Below are 13,653 nucleotides of genomic sequence, written 5' to 3' on the forward strand. Positions count from 1 at the left end.
CTGATATTGTCAAGGACTATCTACATAGAAGCACACAGGCAGCCAAGGGACGGCGGGAGGAGGAGGGATCCTTATAAGTTTTGTCTGTGACCAAAGTTCACTGTGAACTGTAAACTCTTGGAATTTTCCACTCATGACCATAATTTGAAACTAGTAATTTTGCGACCAATGTGGCATTTTATGAACCGACCTATGTACTAATAGGTCAGGTTGCAAAATACCGAATTGAGGGGTGGGGGCTCAGTTACACCTACCTCAGTGATATTAGTGGGGTAGGTCGCAAACTGCGATCCTCTGTGTTTCACGGCCATCAGAGGGAAGGGGGACTACTGAGGTCCGCAGACCACCATGTCTGTGATTGCTTTTAAATAAAGAAACTTTTATTCAAAAGCAGTCCATTTTAATTAAGGGAAACGGGATGCACTTTTAAAAAATGAAATGTTGGAGTAACATTTTTTAAGAGTAGGCAGTGGTCCTTTGGGTTTGGAGTGTCCATTTGCGAATTGGTTACCACTACATTTGCGTAGTCTGTAAAATATGAATGTTTTGCAACTTTATTTTGGTCGCAAATCATGAATACATTCTTGGCCAGATGTATCATTTATATAAATAGTGATTACCTAATTGTGATTCTCTGCAAATCGTGATCATGTGAACGCTATTTGTATATATGAAACTCCAGGAGTTTCATTTAGCGATTCCCAATGGCTCGCAAATCGATCTACCTCATTAATATTCATGAGGTAGGTCGCAGTTTGCGAGACACTGAAAATGGCTACAGTCACAGGGATGATGGCCTGCTGGGCCCAGCAGACCACCATGTCTATGCTTGTTTTCAAATAAAGCAGTCTTTTTTTTTTAATGCAGCTTTCCTTAAAGGAAAATGGGATGCGTTTAAAAAAGAACATTGAAAAGTTTTCTTTTAATTTTTTCAGAATAGGCAGTGGTCCGTGGGACTACTATCTGCTCAAAAAAAATGTTTTTGCATGCATGCACAAAGGGGAAGGGCTCCGCTTGGGGCCCCTTTCTATTTTCGAGTGGGTAATGCGAATGTTCTGCAACCGCATTTCGGTCATAAACCGTTACTACCTACCGCTGCAATTCGGTATTAGGAAGGGACGCCCTTGACACACCCCTTCCTAATACTGAGTGGGTATGTAGTCGCTATTCCAATTTGCGATTCGGTAACAAGTTACCGAATTGCAAATTAGAATTCATACATATCAACATGCCTTTCGGGCCGTTTGCGATCGCAAAAATGCATGATACATCTGGCCCTCTATTCTGAATAGATGTTTGGAAGGGACGCCCTAAACTGGCCCTTTCCAAACACCAAATCAGTATTTAGTCGCAAACCCAAATCGCGATTCTGCAAAGTGTCTCCAAGTCGCAATTAGGTCGCTGCATGCCAACAAGCTTTTTTTGAGATCGCAAAAGGCCCAATTTTGTGAATGAGACTTTTTGCAAACTTCACGCAAATGACACCAGCTTATTTTAAATTTCTCCCAGGCCTACCCTAAATTACTTAGGATCCGGCTGGGGTCATTTAGACTCGGGTGCTTGAGTTAAAAGTACTTTCTGAAGTGCCTTGCTCTGGTTTTGATGCAAGTGCCCATTATGAGATGAGGCCACATTGCCCTGCATCTGATTTTAGCGCAGGCGGGTATCACTGGGTAACAGGCCGTAGTACTTGTGAGTAACGCAGCAGTAACGCGTGTTAACCAAGAGGCAAGCGCCGCCTGCACACATTCTCGAGTGGGCGCTCCAAAAAGAGCAAGGAGCATGTAACTGTCTCCAGAGTACGTTTGCGCCCTTGTTGCCACGTCACGTGGCAGAAGAGCGAAGGCCACAGATGCACCAGCAGCTGTTCCACTGACCCCACATACCAACCTGACACATGACTGACTCCGACCCGGCGCTGCCAGGAAGTGCTCTGATGTCAGCACCACCCAGCAGGCCTCTGGTGTCTCTGGCAGCTCACGAGCCCCCCACCCTGCTCCAAGCCCAGGCGTAAAAACGCCAGAGTGTGCAAAAGTGTCATGGCGCTGGCTGGGCCTTTTCATCTCCATGTGGTGCCAGGAAGCCCCATAAAAGCGCTGTCAGGAGCGAGGCCGGCAGATGATGTCAGTGGAAAGAAAGCCTGGGCTCCCAGACTCCACCTGGAGCAGCTTCAAGCAGTACTTCCTGTCTGTAGCACTGATGAATAGTTCTGATTACAAACCAAGTTGTTCTCAATTTGATATTGAAAAGCTTCCCACAGATAGTACAAAAACAGAGCGGATTCGGGACAGCTGGAAACCCACCCGCCAAGCACCACACACTGACATGGTGCCTGCAGAAAATGAGGGCAACACCCGCTGTGGAGCCAAGCAGAACCGGAAATGAGCACAGTTGGCTTTGGACGCTTATCAAAGGCCAGGGAGACAAAGCAATGCTCGTTGTGTTTCTGAGCAAGGAGTTGCTTAAATCTCTTGGAAGAGGGGGGCTCCCTACACGTGCACGCGATGAGAAGCCAGGCATCCCCTGTGGCGGCTTCTTGTAGCCACCCGCCATTTTCCAGCTGGTGTCGTTATAAATAGTGTCATGAAGGATGAAGCGCTCTGCTCCAAGAAGCGATGACATGGGTTGTATGAGCCTCACAAAAGGTCTTTTGTACCCCCGGCCCTTGGGCAGCCAGTTGGCCGTTCTCCGATGAGTCACTTTCATTACCACTGGTGTCCCACTGTTGGGTCTACAGTTGGGCAGCCCAGTGGGAGCCAAGTGCTCCCGTTTGAGTGTTAACACAACACAGGAGGGTTTTTCTGAGCAGCCACAGCTTACATTAAAAGATTTAAGAGACTATGGGCTTGATTTAGATCTTGGCGGACGAGTTACTCCGTCACAGCGCTGCAGATTTTCCCATCCACCGAAATATAAATCCCATTATAACCTATGTGATTTATATTTCTGCGGACGGGATATCCGTCACTGTTGTGACAGAGTAACTCGTCCACCAAGATGTAAATCAGGCCCTCTGGCACAAAAACGGCAGATTCTAGCACCATTTGGGGCCGATCTTAAACTAAAACATATTCATAGTGCTTATACCTCAAGGAACTAAGGATCACATAATAATTGAGAAGAAGCTACACAACAGGTAAGTTTAAATTTTTAGTTTTACTAGAGCTCTAGAGCTACAAACAATAGGGCCAGGGCAGAGGAGCAACTGACCTAGAATGTACCTCCAACTGTAGAAAACTTCCCCAACTGACCTAGAATGTACCTCCAACTGTAGAAAACTTCCCCAACTGACCTAGAATGTACCTCCAACTGTAGAAAACTTTCCAACTAACCTAGAATGTACCTCCAACTGTAGAAAACTTCCCAACTAACCTACACTGTACCTCCAACTGTAGAAAACTTCCCCAACTGACCTAGACTGTACCTCCAACTGTAGAAAACTTCCCCAACTGACCTAGAATGTACCTCCAACTGTAGAAAACTTTCCAACTAACCTAGAATGTACCTCCAACTGTAGAAAACTTCCCAACTAACCTACACTGTACCTCCAACTGTAGAAAACTTCCCCAACTGACCTAGACTGTACCTCCAACTGTAGAAAACTTCCCCAACTGACCTAGAATGTACCTCCAACTGTAGAAAACTTTCCAACTAACCTAGAATGTACCTCCAACTGTAGAAAACTTCCCCAACTGACCTAGAATGTACCTCCAACTGTAGAAAACTTCCCCAACTGACCTAGAATGTAACTCCAACTGTAGAAAACTTCCCAACTAACCTAGACTGTACCTCCAACTGTAGAAAACTTCCCCAACTGACTTAGAATGTATCTCCAACTGTAGAAAACTTCCCAACTAACCTAGTCTGTACCTCCAACTGTAGAAAACTTCCCCAACTGACCTAGAATGTACATTCAACTCTAGAAAACTTCCCCAACTGACCTAGAAGGTACCTCCATCTGTAGAAAACTTCCCCCAACTGACCTAGAATCTATCTCCAACTCAGAAAAACTTCCCCAACTGACCTAGAATGTACCACCAACTCTTGAATTCCGCCACAACTTCTAAAGCCAGCATTCTGAATGAAACATACACACAGCCACATATCGAGAAAATACCAACATGTGTTTCCGCTTTACGAATTTAACAACTAAGGACGAAACACACAATACTACACCTACACCAGACATACACAACACGACTCGTCGCATCCAAATAACTGAACCAATTCACACAAATTAATTGAACTTGCAGAAGGTTTGCAATTTCTCTAGGCCTTCTGAATCACCAACTTTGTAGCATCACCAGACTGAGAAGTCCCGGGCAGTTCACTCGAAAGAGCACGTGATGCATCTGAAACATGTCCAGGCATAAGTTGACACCTCAGTGTCACAGACAACCTCTCTTAATTCCACCACTTACCATCCTCCAAGCTGACTACACAATGATTAAATTCCATCACTCTCTTTGGAGGCAATAATCTGCTATGATCCTTGGACTTCTGTGCAGGTATTTTCACTCTCATCACATCCCAAACTTGCCCACAGAACCGACGGCCGCGCAGATCAGCATACCTTGACTGTGCATGAGAGAGCTGAGAAGTCCTCTCCCGCGTCTTTTTAACAGGCAAAGGTGAAATGCCAGTTTTGCATTGGGTGTAGTGTGTGGTGCCCACAACAACTTCTTCAGCTGCAGTCCATCCAATCCAAGCCAGAGGCATTTGCATCCCCCCTTGATTCCTCAACTGCACCTCTCTTCCACCAAACCATCACTATAAGGAAGGGCCGGTGACATGGTTGCTGGGACCTTTGAAAACGCCTCCGAAACAAATTGTAGACCATTGTCTGTGACTATTTTGTGAGGTACCTCTTCCCTGGCAAACAACGATTCAACAACCCCATTCACACTAGCGCTATTCACAAACACAAACTTGATCTTCTGCCAGCAAGAGCACATATCTCTGGTGACAATACAGTACTTTAATGTACCACTCAACTCTTTCAGAAAGGAGCTGATAGCCAATCCAAGCGTCGGCCAGGCTGTGTCTGATATGTATTTCTACTGGACTGGGAACATTAGATTATGACTTGTAAGTGACGGCACATCCCCTAACATACTGTTCCACACTCCTAGCCAGATTAGGCACCAAACATGAGGACAGGTTGCATGACTCTCCTCCCCATAAGTCCTTCTCCAGCTTACTCTGCAGGCAACTAGGGACCACCAACAGGTCATACCTCCCCACTAAACCATTGGCCAGTAAAGTTCATCTGCCACATGGTGGAAAGTGCAGACTTGGCCCTAGACTGACCTAACCACATATATCCAGAAACCTTCCGGAGCTCCTTGGGTACCACCATGCAAGACACAAACCACAGTAGCCTCTTCATTCGCAGCCTCCTCGTCCACTTCTGAAGAATTTAAAGGAAACCTATATGGGCAATCAGCCACAATGATCCTAATGTACTCCATGCGGTAGCAAAATCCTTGTAGTCTACATTGCCGTTTGGCAATTCTGCAGGTGGGTTCACCCGCCTCCTGGTGGTGAGCAATTACACTAGAAGTTTTTGGAACAACGTGGACTTTACACTTGTACCCCAAACATAATTTCAGAGATGATTAAATGCCCACCAACAAGCTAATACTTCATGCTCCACAACCAAATATGGGACTTCCACTTCCTTCCCACAAACTCTTCAAAGCAAGAGTCACAACCTCATCTTTTCCATTCTTAACTAGCAATAACACTGCTCAAAGTCCACGCTGACTAGCATTAATAACAATCACACTTGGGTCCCAAGTATCAAAAGGTTTGAGGGATATAGTACACGCAATCTCTGTCTTCATTACACACTTTACGCTCCAAACAATTGTCATACTTAAGCAACGTACACAAATCACACGTTTTGCAGGCACCTTGCAGTGTGAAACTTGAATAAAATTCGAATAAACTACAAAATGACCGAAGCTGATCCTTGTTGTTAGGGATCGGTGAATCAGCAAGGGCGTGCACAAGACTATCCTTTGGTTTAACACCCTCAGCAGAAAGCTAGTGCCCCAATTACTCCTCAAAGGTCATAGCAAACTTGCATGTGCCAGTCCTCATGGATAATACCTGTGTTAGGTGTCATAAGGACTCTTGTGCTCCAATGAGACTGCTGGAAATATAAACAACCCCAACATGTTGTCATGACATGAGTATACAATTCCTACCTAAAAGCCTAAACTCTTGCCTCTAAGCAAGAGCATGGCAATGTAAGCCAAATCTGTCAATTCCATGTCCATGTGTAGCACACCCCACCCCCATTACCTTGGTACAAGTTCAGGCCGCCAGTCTCCAGATCAGGATCCATGGAGACACGAGGCTGATGTCGATCGAAAACCGACATGCAGCATGCATGGAAATTCCGGCTGGAAACCCCCCTGATGCCCTTTGCCCTACAGGATGGTTTTATAGGGGGCACAGAAGCTTGACGCATGTATTTACCTAAGGGCTGTAGTGTTTATGCAGTCTTGGGACCAGCAATACAAAGTATTATTCTGTGTGCCTCGCATTCTGTTCTTGTGATTCCGAGGAAGGGAACATGATGCAAAGTATGTCATCCATAACACTAATAATGAAGCTTTAACAGAATAGCAGCTGATAATGAAATTAAAAAAATGCCACTAAAAGAAGCAATAATAAAATGAATAAAAATTGAATACAGAAATACAGAGCATAATCACTAGGTAAAAGAGCACAAGGCACAAGTCTAAGCTAAGCTATCACTCTGCCCAAGCAACTAAGAATGGACTCATCACATAGCCACCTGGCATGCACCTCTCTACTTTCTGTGTAAATCAACACATCATCCTGAAAATCTACAACGGCTTCAAGTACCTTAAATAGAAAGTCAATGAATCTCAAAAACAGAACGTGATACTAGCTCAAAAGACGTGCTTGGAACGAAATGCAGGTTATAGGGTAACAAATGATGCAGGAGAGTAGGACTCTTGTGCAAAACCACCTGGTGATATTCAGATGCCATATGTAGAGCAGTGAACACCTCAACACCCTTCAGAAGGGCCAACAGCTCATTTATATTCAGGAAGGATGTCTATCAACCCAAATTGTGTCATTAAGATCACACAGGGCGACACATATCCTCAAGGAATCATTTGCCTTCCATGCCAGCACCACTGGGGACAACCACTCTGAACATTCTATGGGTGCAATGACATCTTGCACACACAAACTGTCCAATAGTTTCTTCCGCTCACAACATACTGACATGGAACTCTAAGCACTTTGTATACAACAGTTTTTGCATCCAACCTTAATTTGAGTTATACCATGCTTTTGAACACATGGAAAACACACTCTCTTCCCCAGAATCTGAATTCTCCTGTAGTTCAACCACTCTCACATTTTTAGAGGGTACCTTCGCCAAACTCCAACATAGCTTGATAACATGCCCTTTCTTCCTTTATTTAGTACACTGAGGCTTCAATTCAGGACAAAGGGTTGGCTTGCCCTATTGACCATTGCTTCCACAACAATAACACTCTACAAACCTGCAACATTTCCATTCTTTTTCTTTGAAAATCTGACACATTAACAATCAGTGTTTTATAGATTGAGACCACCACATGCAAACCTACTTTACCAGCACAGTGGTAACTCTCACAATGTTTTAAAGAAGATTCCGCTGGGTAGCCATCCATGAGGATACCCTGAAGATGTAACTACATTTATTTCCCTTCAATATTGCAAAGTCACAGACATGCTGTCATAACATTTTTAGTATGGGCCTGCTTGCTCTTTGACTTATGACTTTGTCAGGAATGTTATTAGAGGCAGTACTGTGCAAATCACTGCTATGATGTAATCGGCAAACAGCCAATAACATCAGAGCAATAGGTGTGTCACATAGGACCTGATTTTGACAGTGGTGACATGTTACTCCACCACAACGGTGATGGTTATCCCGTCACACCGCAATCTAAATCTCATAGGATACAATGGGATTTAGCTTTGAACGAATGTGATATCTGTCACAATTGTGATGGAGTAACTCGTCCACCAATACTTAAATCAGGCCCATAGCCACTTGCCGAGTATTGTTGCTTTAAATTATTGGTGTGAGTATCACCGTCAGTGTTTTGATGGTAAACACATACAGCTAATTAAACACCAAAGATCGTGAAAGCACTCCCTGTTTGGTTCTGATTTGGTGTGCGCATCACCATGCATAAACAAAATGGCAGCCAACAATGTGACATTATGAGGCATGGTGGTCCACTCCTTGGAAGAGGAGTGAATAGCACATGTGTGGATGTAATTCCTGGTGTGAGTGTCACCATCAACAATCTGCATACACTGTGTAACCTCATATTTCACATTGTGACCGAAGGTGGAATCCACCACATAGGCCAAAATCTTTACTTTAAGTAAAGTACCTTATAGTGGCAGGCGAAACAATGCTGAAGTGGATTTTCAGCAGATGTCAATCCTATTCTGATAGGCAGCGATGTAGGAAGCAAACAACATAAAATTGATGACAACTCTGGAGATGAAGCGGGGTGCAGGAGCGGGAGACACAAAATGTGGGTTCAAATGGCTTTGTCGGGCCTCGTTGCCACTAAAGAGAAGCTCCACAATAAGTAAGTTCAAATCTGGAGTTTTGTTGGCGCTGAAGAGCTACAACCAACTGAGGCAGGTCACAGCAACAAGTGCCCTATAATGTACCTGCAACTCTAGAATCCTGCCCCAACCTCCAATATCAACATTCCAGATGGAACCCCCCCCACACACACATGCACACACGCACATAACACACATGCACACACGCACATACACACACATTCATGCACATGCACACACAAGCGCACACACACCACACGCAAATACACACACATAAACACACACATCAAGAAAATCCCAAACAATAATGACACAGTGTTATCCTATGGATTGCATGTCTTGTATTTTATTATTTAATAAACAAGCTATCTCTGAGGCATCCTGGTGTGACTGCTCTTAGCTGTGAGGCCGATCAAAGGGATAACGCTAGGTCTTCAGAGCACACATTAGTTGTTGATGTTCAGACTGCATTTGAGGGCATCGGGTAGTTTGTCCCAGATGGAGGCCTCCAAGACAGAGAAGAGCCTTGGACCAGCTTAGGAATTGAATCCACCTTAGTCAACAAGAGGGAAGAGCTTCTCCTCTCCATGGACAACACCATGGAAACACCTTGGAGCCCCTCCCTGCTGGCCACAACTCAATTCACTACTCAATACTCCTGGAAAGGCTGGGGCGATGGGGTGGGCATACCTGGACCTGCTCATATTGGGATCAATCAGTGTTACCAACCGCATCTCAGAAAGTCAAGATTGGGCCAGCGAAGTCTTCTACTCACCCAGTGTTGTGCAGCATCTCCCAAGAATCGTGCATGTCCTATCTATGTTTTAACCTCGGGTACGCCTCCAGGTCCAGTGCAAGGGCAGCTTCAGGTGGCCTTCCAAACATACAGAGATGGGCCTCAGAGCCACCTATCACTGGGTTCCAGACCCAGCAAAAGAGCCAACATTGCCTTGGCCTTTGTCTTCCAACACATGAAGGTGAATCTCCAAAGCACAAGCTGAGACAAAACAGATGGGCAGATTTAAAAGCTCCTAGCACCTCCGTGCACCACATTAGCATAATGTTTTTTACGCTAATGTGGCCCAACGAGGCCAAAATTGCAGCGCCAAATTTGCAAAGTGGTGCAATGCATCCATTGCTCCACTTTGTAACCTTTTGCGCCAGACATAATGTATCCAAGGGGGGTGTTCTGGCCCAGGAGGCCCGCAAAAATGGCTCAGTGAAATATAAAAGATTTCACTGCGTAATTTATAGTGCCTTCTCAGACCAATCTATGGGCCTCCTTCATCTGTGCTGCACTAGTGTCAACATTTTTTACGCTAGTGTAACAAAGCACCACAATAGCGTAAAATATTTTGACGTACTTGTGCTAACGACCGTCAATGTGCGTCATATTATACATAAGGCGCAACCGTGGCATTGTTAGGTGCCGGTAGGGGGAGCACAAGAAAAGTGGCAGATCATAGCTGATGTGTCACTTTTTCTTACATATGGGCCTAAGACTGGCGGTGACTGCACTCTCTCCTGGAGCACCAGGTTCACAAGCACTTCCTGAACTCTCTCCTCTATCACTCTGATATTTGAGGGTTTACCTTTCATGCACTAGAAGCCTGTGGAAGGCAGGGGGCTTTATGCTGTACACAGGGTCTGTGCAGCAGATGCTTCCAGCCTTTCTCTTGCAAAGGACTGAGCTGGTTGAGACCTGAGCTCTACCTCTATAGAGCCCTGAGTTCTAACGCCATGGACCCAGGAGACTCTGTGGCACAAGGGGTATGTATTGCACCACTTTGTAAATATGGCACAGCGAAAAAGCCACTTTAACGCCGCATTAGCATAAAGCAATGTCGCTATGGCAGTGCCAAGGTGGCGCTGTGGGCTCATAAGTATGCCCCATACTTTTAAGAAAGTCTTCAAAGCCCTCCCAGATGGGAGACTTGGCAGAGGAGTTTCCCAAATATACAAGTAATGTTGACCTAATTCTCACTCCAAAGAGAAATTTGAGTCATTTTTGGTTGTACGAAAATGCACAAAATTGAGGAACCTGTTTAAGTGCCGTTTGTCTCCCCCCAGATAATCCTGCACTCCATGCACAAGTACCAACCCCGGGTGCACGTGATCCGGAAGGACTTCAGCAGTGATCTCTCGCCCACGAAGACTGTCCCGGTGGGAGATGGAGTGAAGACGTTCACCTTCTCGGAGACGGTTTTCACCACAGTCACTGCATACCAGAACCAGCAGGTGAGTGAGGGCGGGTTTGAGGTCTGTATTCACAAGTTACTGGTGCACCACACACTGTCACCAGAACCAGCTGTGAGTGAGGGTGGGTTTGAGGTCTGTATTCACAAGTTACTGGTGCACCAGTCCACTGTCACCAGAAACAGCAGGTGAGTGAGGGCAGGTTTGAGGTCTGTATTCACAAATTAGCCGTGCACCACACACTGTCACCAGAACCAGCAGGTGATTGAGGGCGGGTTTGAGGTCTGTATTCACAAGTTACTGGTGCACCACACACTGTCACCAGAACCAGCAGGTGAGTGAGGGCGGGTTTGAGGTCTGTATTCACAAGTTACTGGTGCACCACACACTGTCACCAGAACCAGCAGGTGAGTGAGGGCGGGTTTGAGGTCTGTATTCACAAGTTACTGGTGCACCACACACTGTCACCAGAACCAGCTGTGAGTGAGGGTGGGTTTGAGGTCTGTATTCACAAGTTACTGGTGCACCACACACTGTCACCAGAACCAGCAGGTGAGTGAGGGCGGGTTTGAGGTCTGTATTCACAAGTTACTGGTGCACCACACACTGTCACCAGAACCAGCTGTGAGTGAGGGTGGGTTTGAGGTCTGTATTCACAAGTTACTGGTGCACCAGTCCACTGTCACCAGAACCAGCAGGTGAGTGAGGGCGGGTTTGAGGTCTGTATTCACAAGTTACTGGTGCACCACACACTGTCACCAGAACCAGCAGGTGAGTGAGGGCGGGTTTGAGGTCTGTATTCACAAGTTACTGGTGCACCACACACTGTCACCAGAACCAGCTGTGAGTGAGGGTGGGTTTGAGGTCTGTATTCACAAGTTACTGGTGCACCACACACTGTCACCAGAACCAGCAGGTGAGTGAGGGCGGGTTTGAGGTCTGTATTCTCAAGTTACTGGTGCACCACACACTGTCACCAGAACCAGCTGTGAGTGAGGGTGGGTTTGAGGTCTGTATTCACAAGTTACTGGTGCACCAGTCCACTGTCACCAGAACCAGCAGGTGAGTGAGGGCGGGTTTGAGGTCTGTATTCACAAGTTACTGGTGCACCACACACTGTCACCAGAACCAGCTGTGAGTGAGGGTGGGTTTGAGGTCTGTATTCACAAGTTACTGGTGCACCAGTCCACTGTCACCAGAACCAGCAGGTGAGTGAGGGTGGGTTTGAGGTCTGTATTCACAAGTTACTGGTGCACCACACACTGTCACCAGAACCAGCAGGTGATTGAGGGCGGGTTTGAGGTCTGTATTCACAAGTTACTGGTGCACCAGTCCACTGTCACCAGAACCAGCAGTGAGTGAGGGCAGGTTTGAGGTCTGTATTCACAAGTTACTGGTGCATCACACACTGTCACTAGAACCAGCAGGTGATTGAGGGCGGGTTTAAGGTCTGTATTCACAAGTTACAGATGCACCAGTCCACTGTCACCAGAACCAAGTGTGAGCAAGGGGAGGTTTGAGGTCTGTATTCACAAGTTACTGGTGCACCACACACTGTCACCAGAACCAGCAGGTGAGTGAGGGCGGGTTTGAGGTCTGTATTCACAAGCTACTTGTGCACCAGTCGACTGTCACCAGAACCAGCTGTGAGTGAGGGAAGGTTTGAGGTCTGTATTCACAAATTAGCTGTGCACCACACACTGTCACCAGGACCAGCCAGTGAGTGAGGGCAGGTTTGAGGTCTGTATTCACAAGTTACTAGTGCACCACACACTGTCACGCAGAACCTGCTGTGAGTGAGGGTGGGTTTGAGGTCTGTATTCACAAGTTACTGGTGCACCAGTCCACTGTCACCAGAACCAGCAGTGAGTGAGGGCAGGTTTGAGGTCTGTATTCACAAATTAGCTGTGCACCACACACTGTCACCAGGACCAGCCAGTGAGTGAGGGCAGGTTTGAGGTCTGTATTCACAAGTTACTAGTGCACCACACACTGTCACGCAGAACCTGCTGTGAGTGAGGGTGTGTTTAAGGTCTGTGTTCACAAGTTACAGATGCACCAGTTCACTGTCACCAGAACCAAGTGTGAACAAGGAGAGGTTTGAGGTCTGTATTCACAAGTTACTGGTGCACCACACACTGTCACCAGAACCAGCAGGTGAGTGAGGGTGGTTTGAGGTCTGTATTCACAAATTAGCCGTGCACCACACACTGTCACCAGAACCAGCAGGTGAGTGAGGGCGGGTTTGAGGTCTGTATTCACAAGCTACTTGTGCACCAGTCGACTGTCACCAGAACCAGCTGTGAGTGAGGGAAGGTTTGAGATCTGTATTCACAAATTAGCTGTGCACCACACATTGTCACCAGGACCAGCCAGTGAGCGAGGGCAGGTTTGAGGTTTGTATTCACAAGTTACTGGTGCACCACACACTGTCACCAGAACCTGCTGTGAGTGAGGGTGGGTTTGAGGTCTGTATTCACAAGTTAGCCGTGCACCACACACTGTCACCAGAACCAGCAGGTGAGTGAGGGCAGGTTTGAGGTCTGTAGTCACAAGTTACTGGTGCACCACACACTGTCACCAGAACCAGCAGGTGAGTGAGGGCGGGTTTGAGGTCTGTATTCACAAGCTACTTGTGCACCAGTCCACTGTCACCAGAACCAGCTGTGAGTGAGGTCAGGTTTGAGGTCTGTATTCACAAGGTATTGGTGCACCAGTCCACTGTCACCAGAACCAGCAGTGAGTGAGGGTGGGTTTGAGGTCTGTATTCACAAGTTAGCCGTGCACCACACACTGTCACCAGAACCAGCAGGTGAGTGAGGGCGGGTTTGAGGT

General features: G+C 46.6%; 1 protein-coding gene across 1 annotated transcript in view; it reads left to right on the forward strand.

Annotated features, from left to right (window-relative positions):
* TBX15 (T-box transcription factor 15) overlaps positions 1–13,653 on the forward strand; it is a 221,249-nt gene that overhangs the window by 181,525 nt on the left and 26,071 nt on the right. The window contains exon 5 of the mRNA XM_069203003.1: positions 10,693–10,860. Coding sequence (XP_069059104.1) covers positions 10,693–10,860 — 168 coding nt within the window. The remainder of the gene's footprint in view (positions 1–10,692; positions 10,861–13,653) is intronic.

This window comes from Pleurodeles waltl, chromosome 8 (genome assembly GCF_031143425.1).
Source record: "Pleurodeles waltl isolate 20211129_DDA chromosome 8, aPleWal1.hap1.20221129, whole genome shotgun sequence".
In the NCBI taxonomy this organism is placed as follows: domain Eukaryota; kingdom Metazoa; phylum Chordata; class Amphibia; order Caudata; family Salamandridae; genus Pleurodeles; species Pleurodeles waltl.